This window comes from Acanthopagrus latus, chromosome 24, assembly GCF_904848185.1.
Source record: "Acanthopagrus latus isolate v.2019 chromosome 24, fAcaLat1.1, whole genome shotgun sequence".
Lineage (NCBI taxonomy): Eukaryota > Metazoa > Chordata > Actinopteri > Spariformes > Sparidae > Acanthopagrus > Acanthopagrus latus.
The window spans coordinates 14,084,402-14,104,396 of record NC_051062.1 but is presented as its reverse complement, the minus strand read 5'-3'; the positions used below and the strand labels follow the sequence as shown (position 1 = coordinate 14,104,396).

General features: G+C 43.1%; 1 protein-coding gene across 6 annotated transcripts in view; it reads right to left on the bottom strand.

Moving 5' to 3' along the window:
• LOC119015220 (major facilitator superfamily domain-containing protein 6-A-like) overlaps positions 1 to 19,995 on the bottom strand; it is a 37,450-nt gene that overhangs the window by 5,027 nt on the left and 12,428 nt on the right. For 3 of the 6 annotated variants that reach the window (XM_037091032.1, XM_037091029.1, XM_037091030.1), the window contains exons 7-8: positions 12,628 to 12,701; positions 762 to 814 (exon numbers count right to left, since the gene is read on the bottom strand). In XM_037091032.1, coding sequence (XP_036946927.1) covers positions 808 to 814; positions 12,628 to 12,701 — 81 coding nt within the window. In that variant the 3' untranslated portion in view covers positions 762 to 807. Of the gene's footprint in view, positions 1 to 761; positions 815 to 12,627; positions 12,702 to 16,986; positions 19,859 to 19,995 lie in introns of those variants that run through there. The other 3 variants (XM_037091031.1, XM_037091028.1, XR_005073225.1) reach the window with 3 other exon arrangements.

The window sequence follows — 19,995 nt, the reverse complement described above, 5'->3', positions numbered from 1 at the left end:
CTAATGAGCTTTAGAGGAGCCAGGACGGGAACTTTGGAAACATTGGACGAGCAGTTTCCCCCGTTTCTTACGATGAACTTACAGTATGTAGCTTGATATTTACTGGACAGACATGAGAGTGATATCAGTCTTCAGTCTTCATGCTAAGCTAAGCTAACAGCTGATGGCTCTAGCTTGATATTTACTGTACAAACATGACGGACAAATTCTCAGTAACAAAGCAAATTAAGCGTAAATCCCAAAATGTTTAAATCATACTTAACGGCAAATAACAAACCTTCACGCTTCAATAACGATTTGTACGTGGCATTTCCTTACTGAACGTGTATTTTAAGCTAAACGCACATTATTTCTAAAAGTAAGTTTGTGATGTTTATGATTTACAAGCCATAATAGTTAATCTAGAGAAAATAAGATGTTTGAAACTGTACGTAGCTGCATGAAATACATATTTAACTGTTACATTCGACGTAGCTTGACATCATTTTCCTACAAATTTATTCACCGTCAACCTAAAAGTAAAAAAACAAAACAACCTGAGTTGAGATTTTAAGGTTTTTTTTTAAGGTCACAAATGAACTTTCATGCAAACATTTGTGATGTGTTTTCCAAACGCACACATGGAGCAGGTAGGCAGGTAGGATTCCTGTCCGCCCACCTTCAGCCTCTAAATCCACGTCTGGCTGCTCTGTGTGTGTGTGTGTGTGTGTGTGTGTGAGTGTGTGTGTGTGTGTGTGTGTGTGTTATTATGCAGATATGACCTTCTTACGTTCCCACAGATCAGCCTCCGAGCAGACGGGGATCAAATCAAATTCTGAAAGAAACAGAGAGAAGAAGGAATATCAGCTCCGTATCTCTGTGTTTTGACCTCCCTCCCTCTATTTCCCTCACCTACACACACACACACACACACACACACACACACACACACACACACAGACTCAATATCTAACAACAAGCACCAAACAAGAGCAAATTAAAACGAGAGCGCCGGCAGGAAATAGGATGTCCACCCACACTGTGAGGTAGGTCGACACCCAGGCTGCCTGTTCCCACAAGTCCCAGTTTTCCAAATTTTACACCAGTGCCCTCCGTCTCCGAGCTGCAGCGGCTTCCTTTCTGTGTGCAGAGTTTATTTACATGATTGTTTTCACAGAAGACAAAAGTCAAGATCGTCACTCGAAGTTGTACTTTTGTCTCCCTTAAAGACAAATAAAAAGCTCATTAACATTTTCAGAGACAAACTTTTCGTCCTTACGACTGAGAGGAAATACCAGGATACAGTTCGGCTCAGTGTGGAGAGTAAAGCCAAGACCAGCCGGGAAAACCACACGTCGCTGCTTTCACAAGTAGATCTGTTCATATAAAACAAAAGATATTTATCCTGCCAGTATGACAGTTTTACAGACGCTGGTGGGATGATTTTATTACCTCTGGAGGGATCCGTGCTACGTATTTCCAGTTTTATGCTAAGCTAAACTAACGGTTAGTAGCTCTAGCTTGATGTTTATTGCAGACATGAGAGAAATATCGGGAAAATCTTGAATCATCCAAAAATGCACCAGGGTGTCGCACCGGGGGAAGCAATGCACCACCTCATGAGATCTGACGGGGAAGCAGACGTAAACTTGCTGCAGTAACAAAAAAACACAAAAGCAGAATGTTAAACGAGTCTGGACGAGCGAGGAGACACGTCGACACGTTTCTGTGCTTCAGTGGGAACTGGAGGTGATATTTTAAGTTTCTGTCAACAGCAGCATGCCAGCTAACGTTAGCCTCAGGGGTTCCAGCAACTCTGTCCAGATAAAAAAAAACAAAAACAGTTTCATCCTTTTCTTTACTTGGAAATGTGTGTGACTGATCAAACAGGATCAATAAATTATTTGTGTCAACCATGTTTCATAAAATAAGGTCCCATGAGGTCCACATGAAGGGGCGTGACTCCGGCTCCGAGCCTTGATAGATGGATTTAGTAACCAGAACCTCCCGACGGGTCGCTGGATCAGCCAATCAGCATCCGCACTACGAATTTACCCACAACACCCTTCTCTGCCGCAGACATGTGGGTGAATATGGTGAATATATTCCTGCTCCGGTCTTGTTTTGAGTTCATCAGATTATTTTTAAATTTGTTCGACTCGTCCTTCAATTTAGTCCCCCCAAAAAAAAAAAAAAAAAACATTAAAAAACGCCGAGAGCAAGAGTTACAAGGTTTCCACATGACAGCACCAATCTGCTTTCATGTCGTCCTGTCAATCATCCGCAGCGAGTAGGCGTCACTTTGTGTGTGTGTGTGTGTGTGTGTGTGTGTGTGTGTGTGTGTGTGTGTGTGTGTGGATGTATCTCATTTGGCACTGAGCCGCTTCATATTTCACTTTTCAGGAGACGCCTGTTCGTTTAATTTCTGCAGCGGCTTGCCTCTCTCTCTCTCTCTTTCTCCTCTTCTTCTCTTTTTCATTTTCCCTGCAACTTTTCCCCCCTCCCTCCCTCCCTCCCTCCTCCTCCTCTTCCTCCTCCTTCTTCTTCTTTTTCTTCTTTTCCTTCTTCTTCTTCTTCTTCTCCCCCCCGGAGTAGAAACACATTTCAATGACACGCCCACGCCTGGGCCTGTCAGCCCCTCGCCCTGTCAGAGCGCCCACGCTGCTCTGCTCCCCTTCTCCCTCCCCTCTGTCTCCTCCCTCCCTCCCCTCCTCCTCTCCCCCTCTCCTCCCCTTCCCACCAACCCACATCCTCAACACTTTGCGCTCTAAAAAAGCAGCTCTTTTCATCCAAGTTCCTCTTTTGCGAGGAAAGAAGAAGAAGAAGAAAAAAAAAAAAGAAAGAGAGGAGGAACAACAGAGCGGCATGATTCAGTCTCCAGGCGGTGGTAGTGCTTGTCATGGAGTGTCCCTTTTCATTTGGAGGGAATATGGGTTACAGGATGACGGCGGTGCCAAGAAGAAGGAGATAAAACATTTGCAAAAGGGAAAAAAAAAAAAAAAAAAGGAGTGTGCTGCCTCTTATTGTCGTCTCCACCCGGCGTGTTTGGGTGGCAGACACGTTTTAGACGGGCGTGGATGTGACTTCACTCCAAATGTTGTGAAATCAGAAAATCTGGTCAGAAAAGTATTTGAAGCAGCCGAGCAGGTTTTGTTTCTATTAAAGCTTGGCAGGTTTTTTTATTCTTTTTTTTTTTTTAGTTTTACGATGCCGTTCAAGGCCACAGCTCGTGTGTGTTGGGAGAATGTGTGTGTTTGCACAGGCTCCCTGGTTAGCAGAGTCTTACTTTGTGTCTGTTGAGAAAGTGTGGGATGGTATGAGCGGCTTATGTCTGACTGAACACGTGTGTGCCTGCGTGGGCGGGGAGTGTGTATAGGGGCGATGTGTGTGTGTGTGTGTGTGTGTGTGTGTGTGTCTTTGCACACAGATTACACTCGCGTGGGCGTTTTGGGCAAGGATGTGTGTGGGCGTAGCGAGCGTAGGCGGAGGTTATGTGACATACAGATAGAGACTGCAGTGTTCCTGCAGTGTGTTTATGTGTGTGAAACTTTACTGCAGAGTGTGGACGGCAGAAACAGCTATAGGGGCCCTGCTGCCTGCAAATGTGCCAGCGTGAAAATCTGCAGCCTTCACACTCGTCTACTACCACCTTAAGACAAAATCCCCTCCGTGAAAGATCCAGTCTGAAAATGTGTCACGTCCAAACTGCTGAGAAGGACGCCTCACGTTAGCAGCGGTGGAGGAAGTTCTCAGATCTGTTACTGGATTGGAAGCAGCAATTATAAGGTCACCAGCAGAAAACTATACTGGTGGAAAGTCAGGTGAAGTTTCCACTAGACATTTCTGGAGTTCCACAGCAAAACAGCGTTGTCCTAAACAACTGATGAAGCTGGAGACTCGTTTTAAAACCTAAACAAATACTCAAAAACTCCATTAGAACTTAGCCGAATTAGCTGTTAGCACTTCCTGTTAGCAGTGAACTCATGGATGTACTTACAACTATCACTGGATCACTGAGACGCTGGAGAAAACTTAAAAACGTGACATTTCTAAGGGAAGTTCTGCATGTTTTTTAAGGATTTCTGAGGATTTATGGAGCTATTAACTCCGCCCCTTCATGCTGATGGAAAGTCAGGTGAAGTTTCATAGTCCACAAAATGCTCATCCAAATCTACGGAAGCCCAGAGGTTCAAAATGTATCTGAAGAGACCACGCCCCCAGGAAGAGCGCCAGGCTTTGAGGCCAACTTCCATGGATGCTTTTTTCATAAGCTTACATGTGAAATAAGCAGCCATGGCTAATACCTCGAGCTAACACCAGAAAGATAAACCTAGCTGGCACTGGACGTCAGTTTAACATCAGTCGTACGTCGGAAACCAACTTTATCGCTCCGCACTCACTAGCTATCACTTCTCTTTTTGCTACATCTTACAGACTAAAACCATGAATCTTTCAGACCAGAAACAAAAGAAGAAGAAAGTTTCTCAAGCTCTCACGAACGCACAATGCTACATGTAGCAGGTTAGCATCAGTTAAACCAACAACGCATATTTTACGCTACGCGGCCGTGAGCTGGTGTTTTCTAAACTAAACTGATGTAATTCACACATGCATCATGATGTAAGTGTGACTGCTGTTTGACACACTGGCAGTAACCTTTCACCTACAGCAGAGCCTCTAACCAGAGCTGTGACGCCTCACTGAGCCCACTACAGAGGAGGTGAGTCATGTTCAACATGTGTCAGACTGAGATGGATTTTAAACCTCAGACGTGACATTTAACATATTTAGTCGAACTCTGGAATCACGAAAGGTGCAGATTTGCTTAAATTAAAATCTAAAGATGAAGTCATGGGGGTTAAATATCACACATTTCCGTAAGAATCACATGCGAATCCATGAAACACAATTATTCAATCAGGCATTTTCTTTTTAAATCAGACACATAAACACTGAAGAAACTAAGAGTGGAGGTTTGTAAACTGGCTGCAAAACGGCTCCAAAACCACCAAAATAAGGTCCAATATCCACACTAATAAGTTCTTTAGGCACTTTATAGTCTCTGTGATGGAACTTGTTTTCACTGAAAATCACGTGTTTGGTGTAAAAAATACAATAACAGAACTACAAGACATGAAACTTCAGCCTCAGTCACTGATTGATTTGAGTTTGTTTTGTGATCTCGGGGGTTCTGGAGACTTGGATCACAGCAGACGAGCTGTTTGGAGACATTTGATGATTTTTTTTGGGGGGGTTGTTTTTCTGTTTTTAAATCACGTCTCCAGCTACTTCAGTTGTTTAGCTGAATGCTGCAGCTCTGTTTTACTGTGAAGCTCCAGAACTGTTCTGTGGAAACTTCACCCGACTTTCCATCAGCGTGGGGGAGGAGACTGTACATTTCTGGGTGAACTGCTCCTCTGAAGGTCAGATTTGTAAGAATCCACGAGTCAGTATTTGACGAGCTGGTAAAGAGACTAAAATAAACCTCCTCGCATGTTGGACCTTTGATGCCCTGGTCGTGTTACTGAGGTTAATAATATCTTTCACCTTCTATTATTTTAACTGTCCATATTGTGTTGCTGTCTTGTTGCCCATTCGTCTCTGAACACATTGTTGTTTTCGTAATATCCCAAAGCTGCAATATCCAGTAAATACAGTTGGTTTGATGAGATGTCACAGAGGAGTCACATTATTTTGAAAACATTAAGTTTGGTGCAAAAAGCACCTTTGCAGTACGAATGACGTGCATTCTGTCAAGGTTTCACTTTTGATTTGCTTTAAATCATAAAAAGGTCACGTCGAGTACAAATGTGGATCATTTGCTGCATAATGAAAGCAGTGGGTTCAGAAGAAAAAGAGGCCAGGCGTCATTAGCGCGGTGGAGTTTTTACTGCTAAGTGTTGCATCTTCAGGGCTTCAGTGGGAGCCTCCTCGCTGACAGGCCGTGGGCTGACGTGGAGGGGATTTGCCCATTTTGGCCACGTACAGGCCTCAGCGACCCTCGCCGCCCACGGCATGCTCACCCTGAGAGTGCTGCTGACGTCTGACATGTCTGCTATCTCCAGGCGGAGGCAGACGCTCCCTCCGCCACGACCACACACTGCAAGTCAGAGAGAAACCAGCCGGCCTTCGATGTGGCGTGACGTGAAACACCTCTGCGCTGAGCTTATCTGCTGGTGTGATCGATCTGTTAAGTGTATTAATTTGTGGAGAAAGGTCAGGACTGCGTATCAGATCGCCTTCGAATGAATATTAAACGGGGGGAAAAAATCCCTCGCAGGAGACGAAGGAGAGGAAAAAAACGGGTAGAAATGATGAAACAATGCGAGCTACAAGGGTGTGAGCAAAGTTGAGGCAGGCTTTGAAGTGAAGCCACACATTTTGCATGATTATTGCTGTTAAGTTTTTGATCTTGAGCCAGCAGGCACGAAAAACAACAGCAGCTTGGGATTAGTCTCCCCCCCACTCACACGCCTACCTTGCCAGCATAAGTCCCTGACTCAATTAGAAAAAAACCTCTGCAACTTAGGGCTCCTCACGCACAAGTACCCACATCGCCCTGCCCACGTCCCTGCAGCACATCACAACCAGCATCGCTTTAATCGCACGGCACAATGAATGCACAGGGATTTGTCTTGGCGACATTAATGCAGAGACGTGCTGACAACTAATGTACACACCGATAAGACGGAGCTGAGACAACAGGCCGAACACACAGAGGAAATAAAGATTTATCTGCCTTTAATTAAACATCAGATCTCATCCGAGGAGGCTTGTGCAGCTTCACGGAAACTGACATCAGAAATTTGACAATCGAGCGTCTTTGTGTGAATGAATTGTTTCTTTCTGCTGTCAGAAGTGTTTCAAAAAGAGCAAAATACCGAATCCCAACGCTCGTTAAATTACGCTTATGATATCGGAACGTTTCTACAAAAACTCTCGCTTTCTGGAATATCTGCGTGTGACAGCGCGGTTATGTTGAGGAAAGATCTCAGCGAGGCCTTTAAAGTGAACTGCAGGTTTGACACAAGAGGTGAACTCTGATCTCCTGCATCAAAGTCCAACCTACACATCCTCAGCTCACGCTCTGCCACCTCAACTGCTTCCTGTATGGACGCTGAACGTTTGCATCGGACGCGAGCTTGAAAAATCTGCCTTTAGTTTTTCTGCATCAAACACAAATTTATTTACCAACAAAACCTCCTCAAGACGATGAACTCTGAACACTTCACCTCAGCGTGCAAATGTTTCCACCGAGGCTTCTTAAAGATGTTTTTTGTTTTCTGTATCTCGGCATCGTTGTAAAGCAGTGAAACCTCAACGAGCTGCTGAATCGTCCGATATCGTCTCATATTGAGCTGAAACAGTCTGACCGATGGTTTGTTCCATTTCCTGTTGTTTCAGTCCAAAATGACAGCGTACACTTTCAGACGGCCTTTTCTGGAACTCGGTTGTTTACGCGTCAAAAGTCGAAAGAGCCTCGATGAAGAACTAACCCTCTGAAACATTTCATCCTGCCGACTACGCTGACAATCTTTCAGCTGGATTGTCAGCGTAGTCGGCAGGACAGAATGATGGCAGGTGACTGTTGGTGTCTCAGGCTACGTATCAACATCTGTAAACACGAACCTGCCAGACATTTTAAAGGAAACTTCAGGACGTAATCCAGCCGCGTTCAATGCAAACAAATCCAGATCATTTTGATTAGAAGTCGGTTAATATCAGCCGTGTTTGTGGCGACAGAACGTTTGTCTGTAAGGAGACTTCAGGACATTTTCCTGTCGTAGTATTTAGTATTTGAAGCCAAAACACGATGTTTTTCTCACGTGTTTGCAGAAACTTACTTTGACAGCGTTTATTCTAGGGTTCTGGGTTATTCTGGGTTACGTACACGTCAGATTACAGGCTGAGCAACAATTACAAAAACGAAAGATTAGTAAAGTCTTATTCTGTCTCGTGGTTTAAATAATTATTTCCCAAACTGCAAATAATGTTCTGAGTTTCCAAAATGTCACCATCAACCTCCAGATGTTGTGGGAAAACAAATCTACTAGGTTGTCAGTGGATGTTTGTTCAGTGACTCGACTTTGCTGCTTCCTCGTTAATTTGATAAAAAAAAGGCTTTTAAAATGTGTTTTCTGTTGCAAATTAAGAATTCAATCAACCTGAAAATGTCGTAATTGTGTTTAAAAAAAACACCCGACAGGCGCTCGTGTTTAAAAGTTTGTGTTCAGTGTCGAGAAACAATTAACTAAATGAGGACATTTGACCCAAACTGCCGCCCAGAAGCATCGAACACTTTAATATAACACGAGTTGAAATCAAACCGGCTCGTCTCTTCGTCTCACATCAAACTTCGGCCGGGCGACTTTGTGTTTCTCCTGTGAGGTGAAACTTTCCACAGATTTCTGCCGGTCACTGCCTCGTGTTCACGTCAACGATCTATGAAGTGAAGCGGAGACGCTCGCTGGCCTCTGCAGGTGAAACGGCTCCAGCTAAATGAGTAAAATGCAAATGTGAATGTCCTGTCATGTGGGCGGTCGGTGGATCTAATCTGCCCTCTGCTCTGGACGGCGGCGTCGGGGAAATGAAGCAAAGTAAATGCAGATGCGCTCGGTGTTCGCTGGCTGTGATGTGGGTGATCCGGGGCTGCAAGTGACCGCGAGCAAACGGCTAAATTACACATTTAAAAAGTCCTTTTTGTTGTTAAATTGTGATGTTTTGGAGCCACAAACTCATTTTGCATAAAAGCCTCAAATAAATGTCACACACACGTAATTACATGTAGCTCATGAGTTCACACGTCGTTCCTTCATATGAGAATGAATCCGGTTGCAGCTTCGAGTAAATGTAGCGTTTCTGTCTCTTGGTTTTTATGGGACTTTAGTGTTTTGGAGGCTCCACACAGGTGATTAACAAAAGTACATTCAAGGGCTTCAGTGGTGACGTTACTACGAACCAACAAGGCTGCTGAACGGCCAAAACCGGCTCGTTTGAGGGGAAGTCAAACCATCTCAAGGGTTTTTTTGGTTTTAATGGCGCCAAAAACAAGTATTTAAATCCAAACCGAGATGTTTTCCGACCTTAACCAAGTGATTTTTGCGCCTCAACCTAATGAATCTACAGCTGTCAAACCACGCGGTCGGGTACTTCACCTTCACTTCACTTCACTTCACTTCACAGTCAAAGCTGGTGACGACAAACTGGAGACAAATCTGAAAACAATCTGACGTTTACCTGTCTGCTCATTTCACTGTGGATAAAAGCCTCAGCTGGGCCTTTTCACTGCGCAGCCTTCACGATGAACGGATGGTTTTCATTTACATCATCTGCTCTTTTTGTGCCGCTGCAGATTGTTTTTCATTTCACCTCGTTTGCTGTTTCGCTGACGGATCGTTTTTCATTTGAGGGAGCGAGAGAAATGAAGCAGACTCCCTGATTAAATTCAAAGTGTAAATCTTTTTGTTAGCGTGACACTCATAGTTTAATTTCATTCTCTGGTGTTTGCTTGGTGTAATTCGCTCCCCGTGGATGACAGAAACTGCTCATGTTTAGGGTTTAGTGCCGGCAGATGCCTCGAATACAACCGTTCATAGTGTTTAATTCTTCCAAATTTAAATGTTTAAAGGCACAAACTTGTTTTCGTCCAATCAAACTGCCTCTCTTCCTCACCGTGACACCTCATTGGTTGTGACTGATCCCTCCTCCAGCAGGATCACAATAAAAAAACCTTTTCTCTCTCCTACACCGACTTTAGAAGTGTGGTCTGAAAGCTTTCAGATGCAAAGTGCAGCTCTCCAGCTGTGCTGGCCCGGCAGGCCGCGGGGGCTGGAGGAGGGCCACGGCGGGGCGGGGCTGGACCGGGCCGGCCTGCTGGGCTGCTGGTCTACCGGCCGCCCACGGAGAGGCCTGGCTGGGTGGGCGTCTTCTATGGAGCGATTGATCCCGGCCGGGACAAAAAGTCTCCCTGTTGTCCTGCTCGAGCAGCAGCAGCAGGAAAGAAGCTCAGAGTGGCTGCAGCTCAGACTGCTGTACAACTACAACCACAGCAGGACGACCACTGTGCTCACAGTACTCTTAAGTATATAAATATCTGTGTGTGTGAGTGTGAAGGTGACGACAAACTTTCATTTTGTAGTGTGACCCAGTTTCGTGACAAGTTAAAAATGAGCGACCTCGGTCAGAGGTCAGAGGTCAGAGTCGTCCTGTGAGAGTGGAACAACTGTGTGATAAGTAGATAAGTAGATAAATGTATCTGCCAGCATCAGTTCCCTTGAAGTTTCCATTAGTAAGTGCCACTGTGTGAGGCCGCTGTGGAAAATGTGAAGTGAACTGACGAGGCTCTGGAGGTAAACTGTGTGTCGAGCGTCGTAGTACGACTTTGGTATCACGCCAGAGCTTCTGCTTTGAAGTCCGGGCAGCCGTGCTGCTGCCGTGGGCTCGCTGTGGAGGTGTTTGCCTGGAGAAGGTCACAGCTACAGAGCACACGGCTCGTACGCTTTCTAACATGCATCACAGCTGAGCCGCGTCAGGCTGAGCTGCTCGTCAGCTGCTGAGAAGCAGGACAAAAAAAGTACCTGTAGGTTTTTTGTGGCGTAGGTTTGACGCTGAGTTTTCTGCATCGGAGGAGTTTTTGAAAGTTCTGGCGCCTGGAGCCTGAAAAATAAACAATATCTACAGCAAAGACGCAGGTTTTAAACTACGTACTGTACATGTTTTACATACATATCTTCATGAATGTTTAATTTTTATTCTCCAGGTCTTTGTTCTGTATCTGACGACATTCTGATCGAGAAAATTAAAGAAATAAATTAAAGGGAAAGTTCAGCCAAACATGAACATTCAGACTCGATGCTGATGGAAAGTCAAAGTTTTTAGTCCGCAAAACATTTCTGGAGCTTCGCAGCAAAACAAAGTGTTAAATCTCTGCTTGATTAAAGAATCAGAAGACTTTTTAACCAGCTTCGAGGTCGGCTGAGATGCCGACGAGGATCAGAAGCCGGAGTCACTGTTTCTACACACTGATGGTAAAAACTTCCCACACTGCTTCGACGATCAGCTGAAGGGAAACTTTCCTGCAGGATTTGATAAATTATGCTGAAATATTGCAGAGTCAGTTTTCTTCCTCGTGAAGTTTCTCACATTTTTACAGTTTATGACCCTTGAAATTGCAGTTTCTAATAATTAAACATGACGCATTAAAGAACGATTATTTTTCTTCTTTTAATGTCTGCTTACTCGCAAAATGCAAAGTCTGACTGAGAAAGTTGAAACAGTTTTATTACATTAATTAACAAAAAGGACAAATTTATTTAGTTCTTCCGCTTCTTATGTCTATTGTGGTTGTTGTTGTTGTTCATTTGAACACTTGTTTTATGTCTTACGAGGTGTTAAGTTCCTGACAAACAGCCCAAACTACAAATATTAGATGAAAGAAGTCACAAACATTAATAACTCTACTTATCTTCAGTGAATTGTTTCATCAATATCTAAATAAAAGGCTTAAATAAAGAGTTTAGTGGTGAATAAAAGCCGACATGTTGTGTATGAAAGGTATAATTCAGCAGCTGTAGATGAAACACAGCGTCCCGACTGTCTGCAGCGTCGGTCGGAGGCCGCAGATGTCGATGCATCTGGGAGAACGAGGTTCTGCTGTAATGAGTCCGGTTAGTGTCACTTCACTCTGTAGTGCTGGATCCACTGCGTTCTCATCTCCAGGTAATTATCATCATGATCCATCATCAGCCACATCATAGAGCCGCACTCGAGCTGCAGCCGGTCGCTCTCATCGATTTTTAATGATTAATAATAGACGTCGGCTCTCTGATCCGCATGAAGAGGCTGAACGTTCGAACACGAGTACATTCAGCTGATGTTATTGATTCCTCTGTAATCCTCCGTCATAATATCTCAGCTTCTCTCTGAGCCTCTTTCTGATCACTTGACAGTAATCGATATAAAATGAGCAGCGGCGACTTTAATCTGTGCTGCAGAAAAATCACCAGCCGCCTGCAGCTAAGCAGCGGTAACCTCCCGTCCTGCTGAGACGCTTCCTCCTTTTTCCCAAAATCCCAGTTGGCTGGTGAGACGCTGAGACGCTCTGGCAAAATTTGGAAGGCAGCGTTCATTGTGGCCGGTGGATGAAAATGTTAATTTCCTCCCTTGATAATGACGCATGTCGTTTCCAAATGTGATTACAGGAACAGAATGGTGCGTAACACGCTTGTAATGTGCTTAAGATGTTTTAAAATACATTACCATGCCTGCATACTGTGAAATGGGAGAGACCCTGAAGGAAACCTTCAAGGTTTTCAGATTAAAACCACAGGGGGACCCGGAACGGTTCCCTGAGGAACCCCAGGATTATGGATTTATAGAGAAAAAAAGGTAATTTGAGGCAGTTGTGACATTAAAGAGAAAAGAGATTATTGACGGAGTGCGTCTGCAGTTAGCTGCACGAGTAAACAAGCAGGCGTTAATGTTCAACAGCAGCTGAACACCTCGAGTCCCTCTTACAGCCCGGTTAGCTTCTGTTAGCTTCTGTTAGCAACACGCAAATCCATCAGGACAAGACTCTGTTGTCAGTGTTGACTTCTCGTGTTTGTGATCAACTACACAAACTCAGAATTGATCAGGGAACCTGATTACCTCAGTGACGCGTCCTGACTTCCTCTCCGACTGGATATGATGAACTGCTTGAATCCAGCCGCACCAACGTCTCCCTGCAGTGGAAAAAGACTAATTAAACATAAAAAAAATGCTCATTCATTAAAAATTAAGCCAATGTGAAGTAAATCATTGATCAGAGTGTGTTTTATGTGGACAGGTAACATTAGAGCGTTCTATTTTTCCTGTGTAAGCAGAGGAGAGGCTGCGTGAACGCAGCCAGTCGAGTGATGCCAGACCGACCATGACAGCTGTCGGCTCTGATAAATCTTCGTCTGCTGCACCGGCTTCACGCTGCAGCTCGCTCTCGTACTGTTAGTGTTACTGTACGACCACGAGGAGCAGGGCGCCGAGAAACAAAAGTCAAATCAAATCATTATTTTTTGTCCTGAAGTAAAGAAATCCAGGTTTCTAGAGGTGCAAAAAGTAAAGACTGACCGAAAATCATCAACAGCAGGTGTGAAGATGACACATTATTGAGTTAGTAGTAGATCTGGGGTCATGTAAAGGACTTCTGTTTGAATGCAGACAGTTTTGATCTTTACTGTAACCGAGATTTCAGGAGAAGAATCCGAATTCCCCCAAACACAGCCGTGAGAATCGAAACTTCTCAGGGTTACATCCTCCTGCCGATGATCCTCAAACTGTCTCGGTTGAAATAAAAAAAGCAAAGTTTATATCGACTGATGAATTTAGCAGCCTGGAGACATGAAAGTATTCAGTGTTTCATGCAAAAAAGCACAAAAAAAAAAAATCAGAAAGATCAAGAAAATGTTGTTTTACTCATCCGTGACCCGTCAGGTTTCATCTTTGAACCCCCTGAATGAGTCTTGAGAATCAGAATCAGCCTTTAAAACAAATGACACATATCAGTGTAAGTGTAGAATAATTCAGCTCCTCATCACGTCATCAGCACCCGTCAGACAGAATCACCCACAGCTTTGTTCTCACTGTTTGGGGCCGCTTGTGTTTTACACGGTAGTGAAACTCGCTGCTTCAGTGTTTGTCTGAAACAGAAACCTACAGACTCTTTGCCCCCTCGAGGCGAACTGCAGGAGACCACCGAGCTAAATGACTAAACTGCGAGGTGTAACCGAGCAGACAACAGAAGCGGGTCGCGGGTTAAAGATGAGCCTGGTGCTGACACTGTTCCAGAAAGCCCCCCCAGACAAACCGGGTCACAGCTCCTGCAGCGCTGCGATCGGGACCACCTGAGTCAAGCCTGAGTCAGACTGAAGACCACAGCGAGTCATGTTATTGGCAGGATGCTGCAGACTAAATATCACATGGCTGCATGCCTCTTACTCTCTTTTTGGATTCAGACATTTGTGCTTATTTTAAAAACACATACGCTGATTTTAAAGCACGATGCTAAAAAACATCCTGCGAGAGCTGCAGAATACACAAGTGATTCCCTTTTTTTTTTTTTTTTAAATTTCCGTACAGTTTGTTTTTATCGTATCTTTATCACACAAGAAACTGCTGGTGTTGTTCGTGTGTTGCTTCAATGAAACTGATAGTGAATGCGTCACGTTCATGGTTTTCTTCAAGGTGGCGAGCCATCGAGAACGTCTCGTGATCAGTTTAGTTTGTCAAAGGCTGCCGAAACAAGAAAATTAACGTTTAAATGAACATCACTCCGTCTGGATCGGCGCCAAAACTGGGTCTTCCCTGGTCCAACAATAGAGGGACTATAATGTTTGAGTTGGGAGTTAAAAGAGTTTCTTGAACATCCTGCTGGAGCTCAAGAAATGTGAGTTACAAACCAGTTCAGAGGAATTTATTAAATCTTTAAAATGACCCATTTGTGTTTCCCACTGCCGAACAGTCGTGGTGTCTTTGGACGGGGAAGGACAAACGCTACTGAATCAAAACCAGAGCTTGTTACTGTTGAAAAGGCTGATCGCTTTATAGAAAACCATGATGCTGAAGAGGTTTTATAAAAGGACGGGTGGATTGACCATCTTGCCGTACAACATCAGAAAAGTCCCTGATCTCTCCAGAGAGTCGGGTCAGACACGAGGAGCCGTCATCACCTTGACTCGACAGATCTCACCAAGTCGCCTCCTCGGGGCGTCTGGCTCGCCTCTAACATCACAGCACAGCGAAGAAAAGGAAGCTAAAAATAGCTTCAGGTTGTATCTGGGCAGCGGTTGGCCAGGAGCGACTGATTAGCATGTATCCACGCTTTTTCTGTATCGATGGTAATTGGGTACGGCTGACGAGTGAGGCTGAGGTGTGTCTTGAGGATGTGATCACACCGTTACTGAATCCTCCTCACGCGAAGGTGAAGCAGAGGACATCGGTTTTTGTGGATTATCTCCAAGGAAAAAAAAACACGATGCCAAGAAGCTGAAGTCACCCAGTAAAGTCGTTTCATTTCACATGCAAAGATCTGACTTTGCCTCTAAACACGAAGTGCAAACAGTGATTTCGACGCCTGTCATAGTTTTTATAAAGAAAGAAGGGAATTCTGACATCTCTACTTCTGATGAGACGAGGAACAGACTGTCCAGTGGAGGAAAAGTCAAAAGAATCAGCCAAATAATCAACTGTACTGTCTACATGTCCTGCCAGAGTGCCCACAAGCAAGACACTGAAATGATTAACATGTCCAACCTTCACTGCTCCAGTAATTGGAAGCATCTGTGAGGTCAGCGCTGCAGTAATTCCCTGCAATTTTCGGAGACGTGTCAGAGAATAAAAGCCCGTCTCGCCTCGACCCCTCGGTGCAATTTAAATTGAAATGTGTAGCATTGTTCTGCGGCTCGGCGGTCATGACACCTCCTGAAAAAACATCTATTATACTGTTCATTATTAAGGACCACGCAAGGCAAAACAACAACAGCATCAACAGCAGAGGGGCTGCTGAAATTTCTCCACGGATATCAGACAGGCTGAGTGTGCCAAGACGGTTTTGATTTTATTATTTTATTTATTTCTTTTTTCTTTTCTTTTTTTTTTTACGACAGCACATAGTCTAGTTTTTGAGGAAGCCTATTACTGTCCTCCCACACACACCCATCAGTAGCAGGCGCACCACGACCTCAATAACCCTCCACACACACACACACACACACACACACACACACACACACACACACACACACACACACACAGGCTGCTTCAGTCCATTTAAGCCTCCATGAAGTCGTGAAGACACTCGGAGCACTACTGCCACCAAGTGGATCCTGTAACACACAACACCTGACTGCAAGCATCAGCTCTGCACGACTGTGAGCTCAATGTTCACTTTACATCAGCAGTTACATGTTGTGATACTTCACATCTCCACTAAAACACTTTATAATCACAACTATTGTGTTTTTTACTGCATAAAAAGTGTGTTGTTAACAGTGATGGAGTTTTTCGGAGCCTTAACTGAAGCCAAAGGGGCAATAAAACATGTCGACATGTTACGCAGGTATAAATATAACCAGTAAAATCAACTTCATGTGGCAAAATATACACATTTATTTAAACTACTGCTTGACAGTTTGGGGTCACTTAAAAATGTCCTCGATTTGAGAAGAAAATCAAACTTTTTCCAATTAAAATAACGATTAGAAATACAGTCCAGAGGATTATTGATGTAGTAAAAGAACATTTTGTGCAACCATCACCAACACCTTGTGTTAGCTAACACAGACTATCAGGTTTAAACATGTACTGATCATTAGAGAAACCCTGAAAACAGTCGCGCTGATTAAAGAAGCAATAAAATTGTCTTTTAGGACATTTGTGGGTTAAATTAGTGTCTCAAAATCTTTTTTTTTCCACTCTATTCTTCTACTGGGAAATTAAAGTTATTCCATTCCATTTATTTGCCAAGAAATTAAAGATCTCATCTTCAAAGAACGGCAGAGAATGACTCCAAACAAGAGGACGAGAACATCAGAGTCTGTAGACGTCTCACAGTTGGTCGACTGTAATTAAACGGTACAAACAAAACATGAATCTCAGGGGGAGACTGACGGATGCCGACCTTCTACGCAGCGTTGCCAAGAAAACGCTCCATCAGAGACCGGACATGAGAAGGAAAAGATGAAGACGGCAAAAACAACACAGACACGGGACGACTGGAGACATGTTGTGGACAGGCGAATCTTAAATTTGAGGTGATTGGACGGCTACAACATCACCAGACTGCTTTAACAAATCACACGATTTAAAGACTTTCGCAGCAATTTAAACAAACTAGTTCAACTGATTTAACCGTTCACACCACATCTACGAAATAAGACAATGTTTTATTCACGATTAATTTGTCAGATTTTACAAACTGGCTCATCTGTTGAGAAATTCACCAGACTCCCTTTAAAAAACAGTCGATTTTGTGAGTTGAGTTGGAAGACACTTTATGAAACAACGCCGCTGACAAATTCAAAATTATTTGCACCGTCTTGTAAATTCAGCAAACATAAGACATGAAGATATTTCTTTCTTTGGGTAAAAAACATCATGTTTGTCTAATCCAGTCTAGAGACGTACAGGAAGGTGAAATACTCCTTTAATCCTAAACTAATGTCTCAAATTAAAAAGGACAATTCACAGTCATTAATCTCAACATGGGACATGATTCGTTAAATACACATTTAATAACATTTTCACCATTAAGATTAAGATACACTGACACTGTATTAAAGGAACTTCATGAAAGAAAAACAGGCAGAAAACTCGACATATTTCATTTTCTTTACACTTTTTCAGATCACCCTTTAATAATTCAATTTGCTATAAACATTTCTTCCTCTCGTTCTGTTTCTGAGGGTTTCTCCACCCAGACGACACAGAAAACAGCGAATACTGGGAATTGTTTGGCATGAAAACAAAGACAGTAAATATAGCGTGTTGGTTATTGGCAGCTCGAGTACAAAAATATTGGAAGCGGGCTTTAAAAAAAGACCCTCAAGTGTGCTGTGGTGGAGACGACAGATTTCTCTGTAGGAGTGTGGGACAGTAAAGGGATCCTTTGCTTGACATCTCAAGAATATTGATTAACAGTATGTTTAAAGAGGCACTTCTTCTTCTTCATCATCACCAGTCTTCAGTTTATTACATGAAAATGCACAAAAAAATTGAATTATGGTTTTTTTAAGGAGGCGATGAAATCTGAAACAAACGTTGAGAGGATCAGACGTCTTTAGAAAAGGTCAACTCGTTTGCAGATGAAACTCGAGATCAGTTAATTAAAGGTTTTGTCAAATACTGTCGTTCATGTTTTATAACATTAATCCTGGAGCTAAAGAAGCTCAATAATTAAATACATCACTGACAGCCTTGGATCTCTTCGAGCTGATCCTTGAGTCCACTTATAAGCTTTCAACCGCATCAAACATTTATCACATCATGACATTTGAGATTTAAAGACCTTGGACAGCAGGTTTCTGCAGGTTTACCAAGCGAATCTTCAGACTCTTTCAGACCTTTATACTCCACAAAATGCTATTTAAAACCCTTTTTACCCAGCAGAACAAGCAATAATCTCTAACGATATAAATATTGAAATAAATAAAACCAGGACCATGATGGAGAGGCTTTGTATGGCAGTGAATGGAGAACCCTGATCCCGTCTGACTTGTGCCATGAATCACACTCACGATGTCTGTCAATTTAAAAGATAATTTAGCGAGTCAAGAAAGTCGTAATTTGCCATAAAACTAATGAAATGACCTCAGATATCAATATGACCAGACTTGCTTTGATTTTCACCTTTTTTAAATACTTTTTCTGCGTTGGTGTTGGTGACGTGGATTGAGCAAGTGACACAAAACTGATTTAAATTTTACTTTCTTTACATGAAACTAAGAACCTTCTTGAGTTGTTTAATCATCGTTTAAATTGACAAACATCATAATTGTGTCGGGATCATTCATTTGAGATTCCCTTCGTTTCTCGCCTGCTGACTTCTGGACAATTTGGAGACGAATTAATCAATCGTTAAAGGTTTTGCTAAAATCGACCCTTTTCCATATGAGATTCTGAACTGCATGACCAGCTATACAAACAGGCAAGATGAAAATTTAAGGCCTTTATAAATGAAATCTCAGACTTTCTGCATGATGTTTCAAGACTTTCCCTTCAACATGACAGTGTGAGTCGCTTCTTTTCTGAGTCTGTATATTGTGTTTTAAATTTAGTGGTTAAGTTCTCAGCAAATACGCCAAATTTAAATCCTTATCAACCAGGTTTCTGAGACCGTTTCAGGTTGATCTTTTTCTTTAAAAGCCATTAAGTGCATTTACATTCTGTAGCCGACTGAAACACGTATTAATCCAGCATTATTGCTTTTAATTCAATCGCTGCAATTCAATTCCATCTATTGATATCAGTCTCACTCACTTAACTGCTCACTTTCTTTACAGCATATCAGAGCTGGTTGAAGCTAATGCTAATGCTAACTCAACATTTCCATTAGAAAAACAATTACAACCCTTCACCCCCCTGTGTAAGCTGGTCCCTTTGGTCGAAGTGAAAATAAAAAACAATCAGAAACATTATTTGCTTCAGAGAATAACCTCAGCTACTTCCTAATAACACAACTTCAAAACAGCAGTTCCACTGAATTGAAAACCCCCATTTTGCCAGATTTCATCACTTTTCTTCAGTTTTACAGTAAATTAAGTTAATAACTTATCAAGAGGCACATTTCTCTTTGTACATTTGAAGGATTTCCCTTCACGCTTCACAAGTAAAAGGCCTTAAATATAGTGCACAGTGCTCCGAGGTGAGTTATGATTCAACGCCACCTCCAGCTTCATCCAAACCTGCAAATATAATCCATTAAAACAAGTCGTGAGTCTCGCAACCGGTTTAAAAATGAGAGAATTTCCTACTTGCTCCCAGAATACTAGGAGATTTCCTGGACATCACGGCCTTGTTAATTTTTCCTTGGAAGTTTGCTACAAAAGGCCGCCATTTCTCAGATTTTAAGACTGACAAACCGACTTGTTCAGACGGATAATTTTGCAGAAATAAAATGTGCAAATTAAAAAAGTTTCTTGCTTAACAGTCAGTCTGCGTTGTCTGCTGTGAATGCTGGGTTTTCATGAGGTCCTCCACTGTCCGAGGGCGGGTTTGTTTGGTCCTCGCTAGAGTCTGTGGTGTTCGGTTGTGTGGGTGTTTGTGACGTGACGCCGTCATCCTCATCGCTCGTGTTTCTGTGTGACGTCGCCACCGCCTCGTACTGGGCCGACGCCTGCTCGTTAGTCACCTGGCAACAAGAGCAACAAACAATGACAATCCCACATTTCTAAGCACCGGGAAAATTTTATTCATATCTAAGTCTAATTATCCTCAAAGACAAGACAAAAGAAACACAAAGCTAGCTGAGAAAACTTGCTTGACTTG